This window comes from Drosophila bipectinata, chromosome 3R (assembly GCF_030179905.1).
Source record: "Drosophila bipectinata strain 14024-0381.07 chromosome 3R, DbipHiC1v2, whole genome shotgun sequence".
Classification (NCBI taxonomy): Eukaryota; Metazoa; Arthropoda; class Insecta; order Diptera; family Drosophilidae; genus Drosophila; species Drosophila bipectinata.
In genome coordinates, this window is record NC_091739.1 from 17,140,310 (window position 1) to 17,163,355 (window position 23,046).

At 41.5% G+C, this 23,046-nt stretch overlaps 1 protein-coding gene across 1 annotated transcript in view; it reads left to right on the top strand.

Annotated features, from left to right (window-relative positions):
• The window catches only part of Nlg3 (Neuroligin 3), a 135,582-nt gene that overhangs the window by 85,114 nt on the left and 27,422 nt on the right, over nt 1-23,046 (top strand). The window contains exons 4-5 of the mRNA XM_070281742.1: nt 18,037-18,386; nt 19,643-20,543. Coding sequence (XP_070137843.1) covers nt 19,921-20,543 — 623 coding nt within the window. The 5' untranslated portion in view covers nt 18,037-18,386; nt 19,643-19,920. The remainder of the gene's footprint in view (nt 1-18,036; nt 18,387-19,642; nt 20,544-23,046) is intronic.

Genomic DNA, 23,046 nt, shown 5'->3' on the forward strand with positions numbered 1-23,046 from the left:
TCAACCCGTCCTGTGTCCTGCGTCCTGCGTCCTTCCGCCTGTGGTGCGTTTTATGTGCTGCGATGAATTCTGGCGGCGTTTTTGCGAGGCTGCCATTCATTTAATGGCCCGCCCGCCCACACTCACACACAGTGACACAATCCCAAAGACAGACAAAAGGAGGTGGGTGGCTGGCCACGCCCCCACTAAAAGTGCAACTGTTTAAGTTGTGGCAAAAGGTTCAAAGTTCCCAGTTCTGGAAACTGGCTCCAAGGCTGCCCCACCTTCAATGAAAACCGTGACAAGTGTTTGACTTTGTCTTTGGGTTTTCACCCTCTATCCAGAGACTTTTGCTCGACTTTCTCCCTGCTTTCCTCAGCTTAGTAAGTGGCACTCTCCCGCTATGGCATAATGTTAATTATACGTCTCGTTGACCGTGCTATTAGAGCTCGGTTTTGGCTCGAAAAGTATTAAACTTTGTCATACTTGACGCTCACTTTATGGGAATCTGCCCGAAGGATTCTCCTTGACTTTTCCCCGGCTTTTACTTTACCCTGTGGTTACCAAATACTGTTGAAGTTTTTACTATTAACAATATCCTTTCGATTCTATTTTCAGGTATGTGCATGTTTCGACTGTGAAAGCGGACCAAACGGGTAAAATATTAATTAAATTACTTCGCATGTCGGCCACAAAGCCACACTTGCCACAGTCGGGCCAAATATTTGACAAAGCCTGCAAAAGCTGAGGGTAGCCACAGGAATCCAGGTTCCTGCATCTTTCCCATGTCGAAATGTAAATCATTCAGAGGAAGGCTAAGAGACTGCAAATGACTAGACAAACTCGAGCAGAACGCCAAAACCTCATGGAGACAAAAGCGTTTCCCTCCTGCGGTTTACTATGCAAAAGCATTTCTGATTATTATTCAGGTTATTGTATCTTTCGATTGAACTCACAGAGCTCAAGTTACAATTCTCAATATTATAACTTAAACAATTATTGATTCATTTTTTTTTTTTAATTTGAATAATATTGTTCGACTCTCCATTCCTGAAGCATTAGTTTTCCTTTTGTGTCTAAATTACCTTTGGTTGTGCCGATTCGTTTCTAAATTTGATTCATTTAAATGCAGACATCAACAGCTTTTTGCACTTTGCCAACACACTCGCACTTCGCTGTTCAATCATTTATTATTATTGAATAATTGAATAAATGAAGAAGCAAGGCGCTGGCACATTTTGGGATGCTTTGTGTGCGAAGTGGCTAAATTTATAATGCACTGTGGCTGCTCTTGCCTTTGCTGCTTCTACTGTTGCGGTTAATGAGACTGCCAGCCTGTGGCAAGGACTCCTGGTGGTCCTCCAGACCACCGATATCCCCAGCCAGATATCCTTTCCGCACGTGGCATCCACCTGGGACATTTTCTGCAGTCCGGTGTTGTTTGTGGGGCTTCTATTCATTAGATTGCATAATCTCCTCGAGCCACCCAGTGCTGTGTAAGTAATATTTCATTCTGTGAGTATATGGCCTTAATTATTTATGGGCCAAAGTTACATACATATAAACACACTTTGGGCCGAAAAGGAAACTTGCAATTCTGGTCAAATAATTGAATATTTAAGTTGCAACCAAGACGGCTGGATACATAAACTTGGCAATCACCTAATATTTATTGGTAATAGAGAGCTAGTATATGTATTTGCGAAGCTATAATCACAAGATAAGGCAGCTGTTGGCCCTGTTTTCATTTCTCATGTTATTTTAATGAAGTGAATGTGATGTGTGTTTATGTTGAGACACATTCTAAGCCTTTGTCGAATGCCATTAATATAGATTGGCAATCTTAAAGTTGTTTGCTGGCACTCGTAGGCGCGAAGTCTAAAAATATTCATAGAATAATGGGGCTGGGGAGTGCGTCCCATTTCTTGTGCCATCAATGTGTCGGGCTAAATTCAAAAGCTTCTTAAAAACTTGAACTCAGAGCTGAAAACTCTGGCCCGCAAAATATGATACAAAAGCTAAGCACACATGCCGGGGACAAAACCTTTCCACACACAAGCACACATATGCGGACTAAAATCGAAAATATGAAATGTGGAGTGGGCGGAGACTTTTGGAGGAAAACATTCAAATCGTTGCAAAAATCAGGCCAAGCTCGACCTGCGCACTCTTTTCGGGAGGAAAAGCGGGTAGGGCGGTCCTGGTCGGATGGGATACGGATACGGATTGGGGTTTCTGGTTTGCCGCAGCCACAGTGCGGGAATATCTATGCCACTCCACATATTTTTGTTTACTTTCCAGGTCTTTGGGGAAGCATAAATAATAAGCAGCTGCAATTGCCATTGGAAAAGCAGAAATTCGCAGTGTGTGTGGCTACGTTAAATATTTATTTGTTGCGTTTTCGGGTCTGGCGTCAAAAATATTATGCAATAATTTCTGATGCTGATATCGTTTGTATCCGTTAGCTGATTAGAGTACAAATGACAATCTATACGTCTAAAAATGAATAACTTCTCAAAATCTATATGAACCTAGAACTTCATATATCTTTTTTTGACAAAAATTTAAATTTTTCCAAAACTTTGTTCTTAAGTGCATCCCTTGGGTTCACACCCCAGGCACTTAGGATCCAAGCCTTGTATGGGTTCTTCACAATGTGCGTGCTTCACATGCAAATGCTATTAGGACTCTTTGCCGGAGGCGTGTCTGCGCCTTAATTATGCTGCAAACTTGGCACACTCGATACTGCTGGCGGAGACAGCAAGCCATTGGATAGTAGCAGCATTTATAAGCGTATGCTCTGCCCACAATTAGCAAAAGTTGCTGCAGGTGTTTTATGCACAAGTTTCCTCTGCCCGTCGGCAGACGGGAGAGTCCTTGGCCCATCATCGTCCTGCCTTTTGTCGCCCTTCTGGTCCAATATTCATCCTGACACTGCGGCTATATCCGTATTTTCATCGGGCCCCCTCCTTGGCCTGACACATAATGAAACTTGATTTAGCTGACAGCAAAAAGTCACGTACAATGGTGCGTATTAGTAATCTTGTGTTAACTTTGTTAGCAACCACTTGAGCATGTCGCACTTCCATCTATACCTATATACTATATATAGTATGTATGCCCCATTCTGTACATAGTTAAATGAAAAGAATGGCAGAGACCGTTGAAAACACCCAAGTGTTTTAGTGTGCATCCTAACTGGGTTAGTGCATAGTTTCATAAACTTGACCAAGTTGATTGACAAAAGAGACAGACCAAAATGTGGCACCGTCGCATGCTCGACTTTAAATGCAAAATAAATTGTATGAGGACTTAACTCAATATCGGAGTGAATTGCACTTTGCCAAGACAATAAAATGTTTCACTTTTTTATTTTTTTTATTTTTTTAAATCTACGAAATCTAAATTTTCGCTAATTTCGTCTGGGGATCTTGGAGTTTTCTTTTATTGAGAGTATTACCGTTTGATCGTAAAAATTTCTGGGTCTGCGTTTACAAGGATTCAAGGACATATTTCCTGGTGTATTTTCCTGCTATACCTTCCAGTGCGAGGAGAAATTGCATGTGGGCAGTAGCATTTTGTTGCCAGTGCTTGTCTGGGGTAATTGCTACACGCATTCAACGTCCGTTTCACTGCCTGCCCACTTGCTTTTGAGCTAATAGAATTAGAACATAAACCGCTTTATTGTCTGGACTTATATGTGCCACACACAGATACTCAAACACACACTCACTCTGGCACAACAAAGTACTTTATGACGGCCCGCTGATTTGGCAGCCATGGAAATTGACGCAAAACTTTGGGCTTGGATGTACGTCATTAAATTCAGCGCTGCCTTTGCATATGTGTGTGTGATGCGCGGGTGTGAGTGGGCGGAACTGGGCGGGACTAGGCTGGTCAAGCCATAAAAAATAGAACTCATTTCGGGAAGGAAAATTGCGCGCTCGGTTGACGCACTGCAGGTGCGGCACATTACACGAGGGGATTTGCCCCGCCTTTGTTGTAGGAAGTCGCTCTTTATGATTGTTAGGCTGGCTATGCTTGGCTGGCCAAAAAAGTATAGGGTATTTAAAGGTATAAAGGAACCACAAAATATAAAACGCTTAAAAATAGCAGAAGCCTTGATCCTTTTCAGGCTTTTCATCTTAAATTCAAGACACATTAAATCATGTCTGTGGCTTGAGTTTTTAGTACTTATCATTTATGTAATACTACCACCTCTTGAACTCAAGTACGAAATAGTCTAAACGATTAAGTTATGGAGCTTACTAATTATCCAAACGACCTAGGGCAACTTTAAACATAATTAATGTACGAGACGGACTTACATACATCCTTAATAGAAAGATGAAAGTTATACTATATTTAACAAAGCTTAAAGGGCTAATAAAACATAAATTAAGTTAAACGATTCAATGGTGTTTTGTAATATTATAACCGTTGCTACTTGATATTATTTTAAAGCAAAGTAAGCCCTCTTACAGGCGCAGAACAAACGGTTTTCATGCAAAGCTTAACTGATTTTACTTTGTTATGCAATTCCCAGCTAAAAACGGGGAGCAGCAAATTAGACAAAAAAAAAAGAAAAAGAACATAGCAGTGAGGAAATTGGCAAAATCAAAAACAGGCCAGAACGGTAAGGCTAACAAAAACAACTGGGAAGCCTTGAAAGCGCAAAGGAAAAGGAAAAAATAGCATGTACCGAGCAAACTAAAGTCCTTGGCCTCAGGGAATTAAATGGAAAGAGCAGGAACCGCCTGGGAGGCAGAAGAAAAACAGAAGCTGGCCAGTAATTACGGGGAAACTGCAGGCAAAACATTGCTGGACTTTAACAGAGAATAGATGCCAACAAGGTTGACACAGTTGAAAAAATAAAATTTGTTTTCCTTTTCCACAAAAATATCCTTGCTGCATTTAATTTTTCGATTAAAAGAGGCCTGTTTGGAAAATGTATGTACATTTTTTTTATGATTTTGGTTTCTGTGAAAACACTCCCATCCACCCAGCAGTACGCACACATGCACAACACGAATCTGGAGCGTGAAAAATCAGCGACACTTGTGCTCCCGTCGGCTTGTTAGCCATCAGCATCTGTTGCCGTGGAATGTCGACAGTGCCCCAGAAACAGCCCCCAGGCCCAGTCAACGGCTCTCCAGCCCTCGACTCCATTTTTTGCTGCAATATGTGGGTGGACTGGGAAGTACCAAAGGGACTTGCTCGGTGGGATGATGGGAAAGCTGCGCTAACAAGATTCGACATTTGAACGAGAGTAATCCATCAGCTAACGTTGAGTACAGAAATGGATTAAGAAGAAGTGTGCAACTGTGTGTGTGAGTGGGTGGCATAGTGGGGTAGGTTTCAGTTTCATATCCTTGGAAAAAGCTTCCTTGCCCTTTTTTTAAATCGCTTTTAATGGGCGGCATTTGGTTTCGCTTTTTCTTGATACTTGGCTGACGTTGTTGCTGCTGCCACTGGAATCTGATTCATTTTTCACAATGGAATGAAAGTTCAATTATTTGATTTGACAGGCCCGGCCAGGAACTGGCATCAAAGAGCGAAGGCACCGAGCACCAGATTTATTTGCACACAAACAGGCGGATCGACTGCCACAACATATTTTATATTGAACATGACTTTGACTGCACAATTGAAGTGTAATTTATTAACTTTTTCCCATGCGAAATGAAGTTCCATGTATGTGATGAACTAACAGATCGATAAAGTAATTTCCAAGAAAAATAGTCAAGTTGAACCCAGACTTTCAAAATGCTATAAATTCTTTTGCCATATCCAAAAATAAAACTTGTTGTTTTAGTGTAAAATAATTGATGAAGATTGGAAAATTAAGGTAAAATACTCAAGTCCTGATATCTTTTCCATAGCTACCCTCATGTGCGTGTGAGTGGCATATATTTGATGACTTTGGTTTACGATAAAGGCAAACCCATAAACAACACACTCAGCTGGTTGATAGTCCATAAGCCCCAATGCCACACATCGCTGCCGAAATCCACAGCCATATTCCCACATCCCCAGCCCTCATACCTTACCTTTACCAAGGTCTGAAATGGCTAAAATGCTTTGGCAACAAATTTTAATGAGCGAGCTCAGCCCATCTGCGGGTTCATTTTTGGGCTCAACCCGCAGGAAAATAAAATTCCCTCCTGCGGTTTTCTAACCAGATACAAAAACTGTTGGATTTTATTTGTTTTGTGGGCGATAAGTGGTTGACAATGTAGGTTTTGCTTTACAAACAGTAAGCCGAAACCCATAAAATAAATTGCAATTGGAATAGAGATGTTTTGTCTGCATGATATTTCACTCAAGGCTCTCAACTCTAGTAACTTAGAAAGTTGTAAAACATTTTTTATAAATTTCATGATGAATTTTATTCTTAAAGTCTTTGGTAAATATTAAAAAAAAAGCTTCTAAGTCCGTTTAGAAGGTAAACACATTCGGTTCTCATCAATTTTCTGCGAGTCAAAGGCCCCCTCCTGTCGCATCCATCCCAATCACACAGCCAATAGAAATTCCAAGTGTGAGAACCAATTTGCGACTATTAAACGGGCACCAGAAACACAAGGAGCCGGAGTATAAGCCAGAAAGGAAAGAAGGAAAGCGGAGCAGTCTGCTGTGCATTGCATTTTGTGTGGGGGCTGGTCGATTCAGAACAGATTTGAATGGCAGCAAAGCCAAAACGAGCAGTCAAGTGCCATGTGTGCTGGGATGTGTGGAAGCCAATCTCGGCAGGCGACTGGTGGAGCGGGTTCAGCAACGAGTACAAATTGCAGTACTTGTGTCAAGATACATTCGAGGAACGACTGTAGCCATTGAAGCAGAAACTTTGAATTGTAAAGGGGGCCGAGTCAATAGCGGAGAATTTGAGAAACGGAGAAAAGGAGAAACGGAGACTCGAAATATTTGCATAGGTGGTGGCTCCCCCAATTCCCGCATCATTGTTGTTCCATTTTCAGTGTTTGCCTTCTGTAGCATATTGATATGCTTTTGGCCTTTTGTCGGCACTAAATGCCAGGAAAAACGCCAAAGGCAATCTAAATCCGCTTCCTCAGATGCGTTGCCTAAATACTTAAACGCCGGGTCCTGCGCAGCACAATTTGTGCCTTTTTAGGGGGTTGTAGTCGCACCTACATAGTTCCACTTTGACATTTGTTTGACTTTGCCAGTTCGCGTAACACAAAAGCTAGCAGCTCCGTCAAACTTGTGTGCATTTTGGGAAAGACTTTGAGGGCCAAAAGCCAGTGGCAAGAAACCAGTCCCCGTGTGGGTAAATTTAGCTATCGTCTACACCTACACTAGGGAAGCATACTATGAAGAGAGAGGATGTAAAACATATTTGAGTTTTTAAATTGTAGCTTTAAGTGCCAAGATATGGCGTGAACAGTGTTTCATTTTATGAAAGATCTATATTAATTTCTTGAGTACATTTAAAAGACTTCTTTTGCATATTAGCCCAAAAGGGGACGCTACCACTATCCCGCACTGCATTGATGCGTTACCCACTGCTGTGAGCATACATTAACAAGCACAATTTCTGGCATTCATGCCGGAGGTCACGGATTGCGTATACGCCCCTTATGCTCGTCTTATGCGCGTTTTCCACCTGCTTGCTTGTTAGGCAAAAACTGTTTGCTGGCGGTGGAAACTAATTAAAATATGCACAACTTGCCAAAATACTTAAAAGCTACACATGGGGGTCCTGAAACGCCAGTCGCCAAAGGAGGCAGACTCCTTGTTCTTCTGAGTGTGGTATGAGTGTGAATGCATGTGGCATGCAGAAAATGTTGGTAAACGCCGCTTGTGCAGTTTTTTGTAATTTTCCACTCAACAGATTTTCCTGCTTCCTGCCTTTTCCGCCATTTACAAAAATGTTGAGGGAATGGCTGAAAATGGGCGGGGCACGCTCCTTTGTGGGGCTGCTTTAACAACAAATAGTTTATTTATGCGTTTATTCTTCATTATATATGCTCGTTCATTTTTGTGTTCGCTTCAACCAAAAAGTTGGAATTAATTAAATTTCTTTCTTGGTTTATGCTTAGTTTCAGCCAGGAGTGCAAGACTTTATGGATGGAAGCTTTGGTGAGATATGTGCATAGAATATCAGTGTGCATGCGACACATTCGCACAATGACTTCGCCTTCCGCATTAAAACCCATCATATGCTCGAAATATTCTCGCAAAGAGAATTTCCAAAATGGTTTCAGTATCAAGGAAAATACTTCAAAGAAGCCAAGACTTTTTGAAAGTGACTATTATTCGGTCCCTGGATGCCAGTTGCCTCCTCATCTGACTTTTTCTCCCACTCGTTGCAAGGCAAATAACCTGCTCACCTTTTCGGCTGTGGCCTTAGGCAAAAGTCGTCTGCTGTTTTTGCGCCAAAGTTTTAACTAATTTTCTTGTTTTCGTACCAGGACACCAAACAAGCCAACCCAAATAAAAGCCGAAACTTGCAGAACAAATTCACGTTGAACTTTTTCCCGTGCCACATAGAAGAACAATTAAAAAGATTTGTTTTCATGCTTTGCAGCTAAAATTTTTGTTGAATTTTGTTTTTAGAAGCGAAATAGTATGCATTTGTTATGGGAGATCTCTGAATTGGGGCATTCAGTTTTAAAGCCACCTGCTACACGATAATTTAATTGAATGTGCCAGCCGAGAGTCGGGCCAGTAATTAAAGTCAACGTTTTAGGATGAGATGGTCCGGATGGGGGCGGAGACGTTCAAATTAAGCCGAAACAATTTCGGATGCCTTTGTTTATGCCGCTGCCATTACGCCCTTCCTGCCGGGCCTAAAGCAGGAGTGAACTGAGCCAGCCAGCGGCGGCATCAGGCCACTTGACGCCTAATGACCAATTTAATGGGGAGGCGGAAAGCTACAGTCACCATACCGGCCAGGCACATTGTGTCCAGAGAACATTTGCAAATGAAATGGCCTGAACAAGAGAGGAATTGGAAGGGCCCACAGGGTACAGGCATGGGTACAGGGAAACGTAGCAATTCGACCGCCTGCCGATTACCTGTTCGGGGTTGTTAATTAAGTTTAGCTAGCCTAAATGTTATGGCAAAGTTTTCTATTACCGAGCCGGGACGATTCGAGTGAGTCGGGCACACGTCCCTTAATGAGGCACGTAGGCGTATGAGTAACGCAGTCAAACAGGTGAATTTACGGGACAGACGACGTGACACACTGGAATCTTCCACTCAGACAATGGGGCGTATGCGTAATGCTCCGGCTACATCGTCCTTAATTATGACCCAGTCCTGGCTGCTGGGCACTTACTTCTCGTTCCACAAATGCTAAGACTAAAATATGTATGAATCTCAATTGAGTTGCGAATTGAAAAGCAGTCCGGCTCAAATGTTGGCTCTTACAAATTTCGTAACCAAAAGTTACTGAACGAACACCAGCTACAACTTGGCTTAACATGTAATACCATCCGTAACCCAGAAGCTGCCCCTCCTATCTATGAAATTCGAGACTTTTTCCTGCCGGTGCTCACAACTTTCACTGCTTGAAAGTTTTGCACATGAGCTTCAAATTGCGCGTATCCCCCCCGAGGGAAGTGTGAGGTGGGGGCCTCCGAACTGAAATCGAAAATTGTTTGCCAAGCGAAGCGCTTAGCTAAATGTCTTCCGTGCCAGTTCCCCATTGGGAGGATGTCGATTGTTGTAGCAGCCAGCAGAGTAGCAGCGGAAGAAGGACCAAGGAGGGTGGGCCAAGGCGAGAACGAAGGGGGCCAGGTACGGGGAATCAGGATAAGAAGCTAGAGCTTCGGGCGCAGGATAAGAGGGACCGCTCGAAGCAGCCCAGGTGCACTTCTCGCCTAACCATTAAAAGAAACGACAAGTGAAAACGAATTTTACATTGAAAACAAAATTTTTCAAATTTTAAAATATTAATTCAATTAATTAAGACAATAAAATCCTCCAAAAAGGTACATATTTAGAGGAAGCTGTATGGAAACCCATTTTAAATCCCAAAATTTGATGAGATAAATCTTCCAGTGTATTTTGGAAGAGCTCGAAAGTTGTAGAACTCGTACCGAGCCACATGGCTGTATTTACATGCAGACAATATCAAGCAGTCGTATATGTTTATAACATCCGCAAATTGTTGAAGATAACAATTATTGTGCATTGAAAGCAAAGCCATGGGAGTGAAGCCAGAAGAGAGAGTGGGGCAGGTGGCGGAATACTGGAGCAGTGGCAGCCGGAAATGACAGTTTACGGAAACACACAAAGCCAACAAGGACACCAGTGCCAGGACGGACACAAAAGCCAAGTCCAAATAGCCTGGAGATGTGCCATTAGGTTGGAAACTACACATACAGACCCTCAATTTTCGACCCAACTTGTGGTTAAGCAGATTTTTTTCCTCGTCTTGTGCTGTAAATTTTGCAACTTGTCTGGGTATAACTATATCACCTTTATGGCTGCTGTCTCCCCAGGTGTTTCTCATTAGTGTAACAGGCTTTGAAATGTGGTTAGGTCGAGATTGTGCAGATTGAAATATAACCAGCTGAGCTTCCGGCCCGACAGCATAAGGTCGAATCTTAATTAGAAGAGAAGAAGCCACACTTAGTTTCGGATCAAAAACAATTTAATAATCAGTCTTCAATAGAAGCCGTGATTTCCTTTGCAATAAATAAGTCGAGTTAAAAGCAAAAGCATGTTTCCATCTCTTCTTGTTTATATTTTTAAGCTGAACCGATACTATTTCTAATTGATGTCCATTGTGTGGCTGAAGGACTCGGCCTTTCTCGGCCAAATAAAGCCTTCATCCTTGAGTTTTTCTCATCATTGCTTTGTTGAAAGGTCAATGCGGCTGGGCGGTCTTGCCTATTGTTTTTTCCTGTGTTTATGTAACTCCATCCCGGGTTGACCTTGCATTATTTGGACAGGATGATCTGCCCTTGCATATTTATAAGGCGGAGCGAAACAAGCAAATGTATTAACTAAGTGGGCAAAAACAAAGGCCGAAAACGAAACAAAATGCCCGGAATGGTGGAATGCTCCTTTGACCGCACACACACAAAGGATCCGGCCTCGGTCCCGGTCCGGCTACGTTGTCATATCACCAGCAACGCCCTCATTGAGTAAACATTGAGTCAACACTTCCGCCGAGATAACATCAACATGGCGCCAACATTATGGAGGGCCGAAAGCGATGGCCAAATAGATATTCCATTGCAGATAACATGAGCCAAAAGACAAAAGCGAGGACAACGCGAAAAAATAAGGAAATGGGGAGCAAGATGGGGAAACCAAAGCGCTTAGCTCTTGGCCAGCGATTTTTACCCAATAAATTATTTTATCTGCCATTTCGGCCAAACAAAAACAAACACTGGCTAAGTAGAAGCCGTGGAGCGAAGGCCCTGCCACGTGGCATAAAATGGAATTAGGAACGCATTGCCATACACAGGGTGGCCACAGAAAAAAAAGACGTAGAATAGTGGCGGCTGTTTATGAAAACGTCATTAAAATACCCCAAAGAGCATCTAGCTCCCTGATACAACTACCGAAAGTAATCCCCAACAAAGCCAAAAGCGCTAGTTTGGCGTGGGTGAAAATTAATTAAGACTAACACGCTCAGCCGGGATGAATATTTAGCGGCATGTGTCCTTTGGTGTATGCGCTGCAAATTGATTTTCATTCCGAAACTGTCGCCCCAAGTGAGATGAACCAAAATGGTGATAATAATTTGAGAAAAACTATACCAAAAAGTTACAAGATGTTTTCGCAATCTAATAGATTTTAATAACATTTGTAGGAGTTTTTTACCGAAAAAATATTAGGTAAAAAATTGTATAAAAAGTTTTTTTAATATATTTCCAGAATAACCTCAGTTTCTCTACAATAAGCCCATATCTTTCTCTCATTTACGTACTTTGCCTTACGCCGCTTTCCTCATTATTTAGTCTGGGCTGGCTTAGGGGGCGGATACGTAATGTCTTTGCTTTCCAATGTGTGCGTGTTGTTGCCTACGTCATTGTCGTCAATTATTTTTGCATGTGTGGCAGAGCCTAATGGCGTAATGTTGCTTTAATATCATTATTTAGCCATTTGCCATTTGGTGACCCCCAAGGCAAAATTATTTTATGCGACGCCGAATAACGAATTCAATTTGCGAGTTTCTTGCCAAGGCCAAGCTAGGAAAAACCCAAAAAAAAGGAACACCGTTGCGAAAAGTCGATGGGTGGCAGATCTGACAAGGCCCAATTATTTGCCAATATTAAGCGATAATTTATTTCTAACTCGGCCGAAAATTTGCCTTCGAAATTCGTTAACCGCGGGCACAAAATTTATGCCCATACATGGCGAATGGGAACGCTTCGAATTGTAAAATCGGAGGGAAATTAATTTTCCATGCATTTGCCGGGCGCAATTGTGCGAGAAATTTATTGCTTTAGCTAATGTTTGGCCCAAGGATAAATGTATATCTGAGTATGATTTGGCATGTGTATGTGGCACCGTGTGGGGTGCAGATGTGGGAGTAAATCGAAGATTCCAATCGACAAAGAACTTTGCATAATTTAACTTTTTTGAATTGAATTTTTCTCTCAGATAATGTTTCTAATTGTGTTCCTTTAAAGGGCCCTATTATTCCTATTTTTAAGATAAATCTATTTAATTGGCACGTCGTAGGATAATATTTTACTCGCTTCTAGTCTTAAGTAGAGAAAACTATTTTCTTTGTCTTATTTTGTATTTAAATTTGCAGAAGGATTATAATTTCCTCCAAGTATTTTTTATCCCCTCCACTTTTGAGAGACTCTTTTATTTATTTTTTTCCCGTTGACTTGTCAGTTGCGTTCTTGCTGATGAAAGCCAGTTTAATTTCTGACGCTGCTGCTGTGGAAAGGCATTGTTTTTAGCATTTTTGCCGGCAAAAGGGCGGAGCCCTGCCCAGAGTGGCGGGAAGTTATGTACTCTTATATATATAAATAAGAGATGTGGTAGTTGCTTGGCTACGCAAAGCAAAAAATTATAAGCCTTTGTTTGTTGGATAGTCAACATAATGAAACCCTAAAACGCAGAGGAGCACGGCAAAAAGCAGATAGCCCATTAAGGCAATGAAGAGCCGGCAGACAGAGGGCCAGGATAAAAAGCCGGAGAGTTCCTTTTCGAATATTATTATCTGGAGACGAACTCTGACATGCAAAATGCATTTGGCTAAACTAAAAACGTAGTTAAAAAGTCGCATTATTTTCCATCACTTTGCAAAGTTCACCATCCCACTTAATGCATTGTTTTTTATTTCTTCTTTGGTTTTTAACTCTTTTGCAGATTGCATTTTTCGCTCATATTTTCTTGAAGCAAATTTCTTGCATTTCTGCATAAATTTGCATGAAAAATTACAGTTTGAGTTGGTCCGAGTATCTGTCTCTTCTTTGGTCTCTCCTTGTTTTTATCGGATAATGCTTCTGGCAAAAACTATGCTATTTCTCAGAGTGGATATGCAACTAAATATATTTCTTTCACTTCGTATCCAGTCGGCGGTTCAAAGTGTTTGCTAAAATAATTATCAAAAAAGAAAACGTCAGATAAATGTATGGCTGTAACCGTAAAAGAAAATAACTTAAATCACATACGTATCTCTAGGGCTTTATATAAACATATTTTCATGGAAAAGGAAAAGCCAGAAAGCCATTTCCATCTGCCACTATCTGCTTTTCCTTTGCCCAGTTTCTGCATTGGTATTTTCATACCCACTTAACCAAGGGAAGGCGAAGCAAGACAGTCATTTCAATAAACTCAAATAACAATGCCGAGGCAAGTAAGTCAGAAACATTTTCATTTCCATTTCCAGTCAGACAACTGCTAAACAATTTTCCTTCCCATCTCCAGACCCCTAGCCGCTTTTCCTTTGCATTCCTTTGCCTTTGGGCTTGGATTTCTTTTTATATTTGTGTGGATTCTTTCGATCCGTTTGCTCTCCACAGCTCGGCTAAGCACCAAAACTGATTAAATTTCCGGAAATACATGTCTGCGAACGTATCAATCGATATGCTATAAAGAAACGATTTTTTTCCACATGTGGGGTCAAAGGAGAGAACATTGAATACGCATGGCTGGTGTCTTTCACCAAAATCAGTTTAAGTTTAGCAAAGAGGAAAATCCACGGCTCTTAGCAAGTGAGTTATTTTACCCTTGCAGAGGGTATTGTAATTTTGGTCAACTGTGTGCAACGCAGTGAAGGACACATCTCAGACTCTATAAAGTATAAATATTCTCGATAAGGATCACTTGTAAAATTGCTATAGAAGGCGTTAAGGGTACTCCACTTCAGAATCGGATAAGCTTTGGGGAAGATAAAGCCATCACTGTGGACACTATAAGGGAAAACCCTTAAAAAGGAAAACCCCATTTCAAGGCATCCCATCACGCAAAATAGACAAAAAATCTAAAAAATATTTGTTGTCTCAGGATTTCTATGCAGAATGGTGCGAAATTGATCCAGAAATCGTTTAAGCTATTCCGCTTCAGAATCAGACGAGAATTGGGGAAGATATAGCCATCACTGTGGGCCATGTAGGGGAAAACCCCATTTCAAGGCATCCCACCACGAAAAATGGACAAAAAATCTAAAAAATATTTCGTCTCAGGATTTTGATGCAGAATGGTGGGAAATCGACCCAGAAATCGTTTAAGGTATTCCGCTTCAGAATCGGATGAGAATTAAGCAAGATATAGCCATCCCTGTGGGCCACGTAGAGGAAAACCGCATTTTCAAAGGATCCCATCACGAAAAATGGACAAAAAATATAAAAAATATTTCGTCTCAGGATTGTGATGCAGAATGATGGGAAATTGACCCAGACATCGTTTAAGGTACTCCGCTTAAGAATCGGATGAGAATTAAGCAAGATATAGCCATCCCTGTGGGCCACGTAGAGGAAAACCGCGTTTTCAAAGGATCCCATCACGAAAAATGGACAAAAAATCTACAAAATATTTCGTCTCAGGATTTTGATGCAGAATGGTGGGAAATCGACCCAGAAATCATTTAAGGTATTCCGCTTCAGAATCAGACGAGAATTGGGGAAGATATAGCCATCACTGTGGGCCATGTAGGGGAAAACCCCATTTCAAGGCATCCCATCACGAAAAATGGACAAAAAATTAAAAAAATATTTCGTCTCAGCATTTTTATGCAAAATGGTGCAAAATTGATCCAGAAATCGGTTAAGGTACTCCGCTTGAATCAGATGCGAATCGCTGAAAATATAGCCAATATACGACTAAATCCTATAAGCTATAAGCTATATATCAGCTATAAACTATACTAAGCTATATCAGCTAACCGAATAATTAAAAGTTAATAAGTAAATAAAAATAATATAAACAAATATAAACAATAAGTTATCTTTGATAAATAACTGTACTATATAAGCCTTCATAAAATTGCCAAGGTTTAGAATCCTAAAAAGCTTGTAAAAAAAACCTAGTTCTTCTATATTTCTAAAGGAAAACATGTTAGTTTCTAAATTGTAAATCTGAAAATTGAACCCTCATGTTTCGAGAAGGCACCTAGAAGTCAAAGAGTAATGAAAAGTTAAATTGTACCGTTTTTTTGGGCATGATAACATTCCTTATGAAGCTTTAATTTGGTAACTATTCAATAAATTTTTTTTAAAGAAAAATACCCTCCTCCTCGATTCTCATGGGTTGCACTTAAGCAAGCCTGAAAAATCATAAAAATTATTAAATATTATAATTGTTATTTGTTTTATGTATATTTCTTGTTTGCTTTTTTTGTTGTAATTGTAAGTTTTGGTTGTTGTTACTTTGGTTGTTGCAGTTTTTGTATCCCATCCAATGTTATCTAAGAAATTATCTGGCCCTTAACTACAAGGGTATATAAACTTCGTCTCAGCCCGAAGTATGCTATTTATTGTTTATTCAAAATTTTCCCAATGAAACCTGGGTGTTGTTTATAACCTTAATGATACACCATTTCAGCATTAAAAGATGATAGTATATCAACTCTGTAACGAACACTGCGTTCTTTGGTTACTTATGCCTCATTCTTTTATGCATTAATGGATTTGTAGAAAGGACTTATTCAGATTAATCGTCTTATGAGTTTTTCGAGAACAGAAATCGACCTCAGTTAAATCTGAGCAAACAAATATCCATTACACCTAAGGATTGACCTAACTTTGAACTTTATTGCTCATTGTCTATCCGGCCTCCCGGCTGCCTCTTTCTAATTGCTTGGCCCACAATTCTTAATTTAGTTGTGCTACTTAAGCAGTTTAATGCCATGGAGGCAAGGACTTCTTTCCGTTCAAAATGACCCGCCCCTCGTCGCTGCGTCGCCCTACAGGCTCTCCACCCGCGCCAGGACCTCAGAAGACAAATTAATGACCCTCGGACGCGACTGCCGAGCTGTCTGTGTAGCTGTATCTTTCCTTGTGTGAGTGCCTTCGCAAAATAACTGAGGCTGCGAGTGCGGATGCGGATACGGATGCTCCGTCTAGCTGGCGCTGAATTTATGGCACAAGGAACACAAAAAAAAAGTAGCGGCAAGGCGGAAATTGCGGCCAGTTGCAAAGTCAAGAGACTGGCTTCTTTGGCGAGGATATAATTTCTCGACCTCTCCATGATAAAACGCTTTTGCTTGGCAATTCCCTGGGCCGCTTATCGCGTTTTGATTTTTAATTAAAGCAAAAGTATTTCACAAACTGGAATTTCGTTTCGTTTATTTGCAATTAAATTAGGCAAACAACATGAAAACACTCTCGAATCCAATTATCTTTCCGAGAGCCGGGATACAAATTGCAAATGTGAATAAAGTCATTTCAAATACTGGCGAATATACAAGTTGTATAAAAATTTCAACTTTTTGACAACTTTTTGTTTTCTGCCCAAAGTTTGCTAAGAAATTTTTTTTTTTGGGTGGAGGAAGAGCAAAGTTGGAGATGTTTTTCCTGTCATGTAATAAGGAAGCGTTATTGGGTGTTCAGTATCTCACAGAAAGCGCAAGAAAAATCTTGAGCAAGCTCGTTTCAATACTTTCTGAAAATGTCCAGAAAAAAGTTGAAGTATTAACAACAATAAGTAAACTTTAGGGCGGACACCAGATGTTGGCCAAGAAGTAAGTGAATCTTTAAATATTTGTCACGCTGTTTAAATACTGGGGGAACACACACCACAGGATGACTGGCTTCTAACTCATTTACGATGGCAAAATAAAACAAAGAGTCGGTGCAACAGTGCGTATGATTTACAATGTTTACAGGCAAGATGGGGGAAAAGGGTATATATTAGAGTGACTACTGCTGCGGACAACTTGATGATGTTATTTGCTGAACAAACTAAGGAAGTCACACTCTAAACTCTCTCCAGACTCTGCCTGTGTTTACTTACTTTGTGACTCAACTATGCCGTTGCCGCCGGGGGAAAATTATGTGCGGAAATTTACTTAAATTTTACGTAATAAATTGAAATCACTGGGAAGCCACCACTGGGGCACCACCCGCCACTGGCATGCCTTGATGGAATGTGATAATAACTCAATTCCGCCGAATAGAATTAATTCTACTAGTGAACCGAAGATTATGCAGGGAACAGACGAAGGCATCCGGCCCTAATTACTTTGCTAATGATCTGCATAATAATTAACTTACACTTGAGGGCATCATATAATTAAAATTTCCCACCACTTTCAAGTCACTGATTTATTTAACACTTTACAATAGAATAGAGTCTATCAAATGGGGACTAGGTTTATTTAATGTAAAGTAAGTTTTTCTACTCCTACTTTTGTGGTTAATTTTTTTGAGAAAGTATGCGATTTTACAGATTTCTTGTATTTATTTAAATAGCCTTACGTAGAGTATTTGAATTCGCTGTCAAATCATAAAAACCTTCCTCTGGGAGCAAGAGTCTAGATGGTAAAGATAAATTGTTTACCGCTCTAGATACACATTCAAATGGCGCGTGTCGGGTTAATTATTAAGCCTAGTTTAAGTGGCGCCTAAGCGAGTAGAGATTCTAATAAAAAGCATGCCACCTTCTTTGAACCAATTGCAGCAACAGCCATGGAAGGACAACCACTCGAGCAGCAGCAACCGGCAGACGCAGTATCCTTGGAATCCTGCTCATCGCTGAGTACGTGAACGTCTCCGTGGAGAATGTCCGCTTGCATGACAATTGTAGCGTGCCGGCATTCAGAAAACGCAGCACCAGCAGACGACGCGGCTGAGCGAGCAGTACGTGAAGAGATTCTCAACAAGGTGCACCAGCAGGAGGACTTAAAAAAATAAGGAGCAAAAGCAGCGGCAGGAGCAGGAGCAAGGACATTGGCAACGCACATGCACGACAGAAGGGCTTAGCACCTGCACTAGAGTCGGAGACAGGAGCAGGACCAACGCAAGGAATAAGTAAGTGCGGGCTGAATAAAAATTTCTTCCATACTCACACGACAAAAAAAAAATACACCACGTATACGGGATGGGACAGTCTGTGGGGCTTATAGGACTTTTGAGAGTCTTTCTCAAGACAAAAGCTTCTAGGAGCAAAGGATAACAGACAGAGTGCGGGTTAATCCTTGAACAACAGGCAATATTGAAGTGCAGTTCAATTGGGATACTTCCAAATGTCAAATTTTATAAAACGTATGTTGTCTTTCTCGAAAATAAAATTGGAAAAAGAAATCAGAAAAGGCTCAAGAGAAAAAATACGGGGTTACTTTGAATGTCTTACTAAGTTCATGTATCTTTTCAATATATTTAGATAAATACGTTTAAAATAACTCCATTAATGCCTCCTCATATCAAAAATCCACTTTTACCTCTTCTACACTTCAACTATCTTCTTCAAATTGTTGATCCAATGACCCAGTGTCACCAGTCGCAATTGCTGCTCCATCCTGCCGCCCTTTCTTCTTGTCATCCTTCGTAGGCATTCTGCTCATGTTACCCGGAGTCTCGGCTTTGCCTGCCTGCCTTCCAGACTGACATGTCTGGCATATGCAAAATGCCAACTGTCCCAGTCACCGCCGACGTCCCACTGCCCACTCCGATCCTTTGTCCTTTGTTGTCGCCAACAACAAGGGCAAGGACACTACAGCAAGTGCAAACAAGGTGATGCTTCAGCTGGCAAACATACCAAAAACAAGTTGAAAAAGGGGCAAATGGAGGATATCTCGTGCCACTACCCTTTTCACTTTTTCACTTTTCGAAGGAAAGCGCCTTTAGACTACAAAAATGGCACTGAAGGCCGAATGAAACGCTCCAAGGCACACTCTTGGCGGAATTGGCTGAAGAGAGTTGGCTGGAGAGGCCGAATGAAGAATGGCACAACAATGGCATGATAGAATTTGGATCTTAGCTGGGAAAGGGAAAAATTTAATTTCATAAAGTGGCGGAATAATCTATAGACGTGCTGAATAAATAATTCATGACTTGAATTTTGATGACAATAAAAAGTAAACGAAAATCGATAGTTAAAGATTAATTCAGGGTCCTTCGAAATACATATATGTAATATGACCAATCTTACCTTAAATTTTAAAAACTATCTAGTTTGTTAAGAAAGTTAGTTGGTAGTTTAAAAAGATTTATTAAAGAACTTGCATGGAATATTTTTTATATTCTTAAAAGACAAAATTAAAGACTTACCATATTTTTCTTTTCAGTTAATTTAAACTGCCATTTTCACCGCAAAAACTGAACTTATCGCTGCTGAAGGATATTGTTAAAAAAATTGCAAACAAGAGGAAAAAATCCCTTCTGAAACAAACGAAGAGAAAAGCCGGCCACGCCACAAACAGCTATCTTGTGGTCAATTATACAACAAGGACACCGACGAAAGAAAATAAAATACAAGCCAGGGTACAACTTATCCAAAAAAACACAAAAAAAAGTAGAAAACAACGACAGCATTTCGACGTGGCCATTTTGACCAATATTAATAATGGTTATGTTGCTGTTCCCGAAGCGACAACTCCCGCCAGCAAAAACGAGAACGAGGCGAAAAGCGCCACCCACCAGGACCAGGCTACGGACATGGACAATGACAGGGAGAACCTTGGTGATGCTGCTAATCCTGGGCATTTCTAGCTGCTCAGCCGCTGGAATAAGCTACAGCAGCAACAGTGGCAATGTGAGCACGTCGCAACGAAGCCCTGGATCCAATCCTGCCACCAGCACCGGCGGGCTAGTCCTGATCGGATCCAGTAGCGCTACTTCCAGCTCTGTGCCCTCGCTGTCTCTCACCTCCTCTTCCTCGTCGGGTTCATCTGGTGCGTCGTCCTCCAGCAGTTCCTCCTCGTCCTCATCCCCGAGCTCGAGTGGCGGTCGCAGTGGCAGACCCACCAGCAACCCGAACCACGATCAATTACCCGCCCAACTCTCCTCCCGGATTATCCACACACGCAACGGGGCCATTTCGGGAATAATTGTGCAATTAGATGGACGCCACTTGGACCCCGTGGAGGCCTATCGGGGCATTCCCTATGCCTCCCCGCCCGTGGGCAATCTGCGCTTCATGCCCCCCGTTTCGGCGGCCATGTGGTCCGGTGTCAAAAAGGCCGACAGGTGAGTTAACTTGCTATAATTTACCGGGGAGTATTACCACCCGTTACCAGCGTGACGGCCTCTACAGCTCAAATTGAAACTAATTTCCTTTTGAAGCCGAAAATAAATCCAAGAACGTTATATAGCACATTGACTTTGTTACTTTCTTTCCGCTACAGACTTTAAGTTACTGGAAATGCTACTTTTTGAAATTATAATTTGCCTGGAGTGGTTTTATTATTCATAGCAAAGAAGTTACCCTTCAAACTACATTATTGAAAAGCAATCTCGTAACCCACTTCAAGAAAACTCCCCACTTAAAATGACAAAAGTAGGCGTCTTTGTCGTTTGGTAAATCCCATCAGGGGTAACACGAACCCTCGTCTTACTAATTTCATAAATTTTCTAAGAAGCCAGGGAGGACAGTGTCCAGCGGCAAATGTCCATCCAAATGCGTTAAATCATTTCTAACAAAGGGTTGAACTTGAGTTGCCTTTCGAGTGCATAAAATGATCAAAATGCCATAACTCGAGGACCGAGTCCTGAGTCTCGAGAGACTGGCCAACAATTGTCACCTCAATTAACTGTCTCATTATTGAGTCAAGTGCGCAGGCGGTAGTCCAAAATGTTGAGGGCCGAGTGGTGCTGGGTGAAAATAATGGAAAAGGCTACAACCCTTGCTGAAGCAGCGACAACAATGGACATAATGCTAATGGCTTCTGAAAATAAGGGGAAAAAATGTAAGTCAAAGGTCAGCCCAGTCGGCCGACTTCCGCTTGAAATATCTTGCAAATTAAATATTTACGGCGTCGCCGGCAGCCAACTGCGCGGTGGGAAATCGGCTGAAGCTACACAGCGGCATCTAATTTACAAATGCTCCCAAGTGGCAAATCATTATTCACAAAGATGCCCAGAGATATTCCGACCTGGTTCCTGGTTCCCGGCTCCCGGTTCTCGGTTCCCTTGTTTACCATTGTTATAAAAAAGGGCACGGAAAATGGAAATGCCATCGTCGGTCGGCAGAAGTTTTTCCGGTTTTCCCCCTTTTTACCAAACCTGCTACTTGACGATACTGATGAAAAAGGGCCGCGAAATCAGTACAGGGCACAACGGAGCCAGGCAAATAAAGTATAATTTTTCAAGTTTAACAAAGAACACCACCTGCGGCCAGCTGCGGCCTGATGATTCTCGCGTTCTCGCAGTTGCCCGCCAATTTTTGGGTAATTCAAGTCGGACAGTTCTTCTTCTGCGGCATCATCTTCGCTTCGGGCCAAAAGGTGAGCGAGCGGCTTTATTTGTCCGGACGTCTTGTTGACAGCAGGGGGCCGGCCAGAAAGGAGCCAATAAAACGCCTTGAGTAATGTTCAAGAGATTTTTCAGCACGTCAGCGTAATAAAGTTGTCCTCAGACAGTTTTTGGCGTTTGTACAATGGATCATTAGCCTGATTTCGCAGCGAAATGGATACAACCGAGGTTGTTGTTGGGGGAAAACATTTGAAATACTTCGTGGTCTTGCTTAGATATTTTCGCTTTGATTTCCCTTGGTTTTCAAAGTCAGGCCACAATTCGCAGCCCCTTTTATGTTGGTTTGGGATTCCTACAAGGAAACCAATTACATATTAAGCCAGTATATAAAATACATTTATAAAATAAGTAACTTCAGATCGTTCTAGGCTTACTTATTTGAAGGAGAGAGAATTCACCAATTACATATTTAAAGCTTAACCCTTGCAAATAGTTTTAAAAAATGTAATAATCTCAAATATTTTCCAACTATTTTTGTAAATAATTTTCCTTTGAGAATACCAGCCTAAAAGGGGTTGGGCATTTGTTGATAGAACTGTTTGACCTTACCACTATCCAGTCGTATTCACCTGTCATATTCTGGCCTTTGAACCAAAGTTTATCATGAATTTCCACTACAACAAAAACTCAACTTTACGCATACCTTTCAACCGCAAGTTATGCCTCCACATTCATGGACCCCATTGCAAAAATAATTTCTCGCAACCGCAAAAAATGGATGAGAGCAAAAAAAAGGAAATTATGTCCACACATATTCCTAGCCCGCCAAAGGCAGCAGCTGTTCATGGCTTTGACAAGCCACGCGTGTCACCACCAACCACCCCATTACCCCACCACCCAGCCACCGAACAGCACCCACCCAACCATCCAACTACCCGCGAAAACCTCATCCACGCATTTCCCATTTTCCCCACCTACGGCGAGAGTTGAGCTTCGGCGTCTTTAATAAAAATGAAATAAATTCCGTCAGCCACTTTGCACTTTTGGTGTTTTTGTTTTTGGTTTCTTTTTTTCCAACGCTGCACATTGGTCCTGGCTATTGCCTGTGGCGTAAGGATTATGAAAAACAAGCGGATTAGTGGCTACGACAGCGGGACCGAGCCAACCTGTTTGTAAGGGACTCAGCACCTCCCACCTCTGTTCCACTCCGGTCTTCGTCGCCGTCCTCGTTCTGACCAAGCCCTTGGTTCTGGCTCATAAACGAAGTGTAAAAATCGCA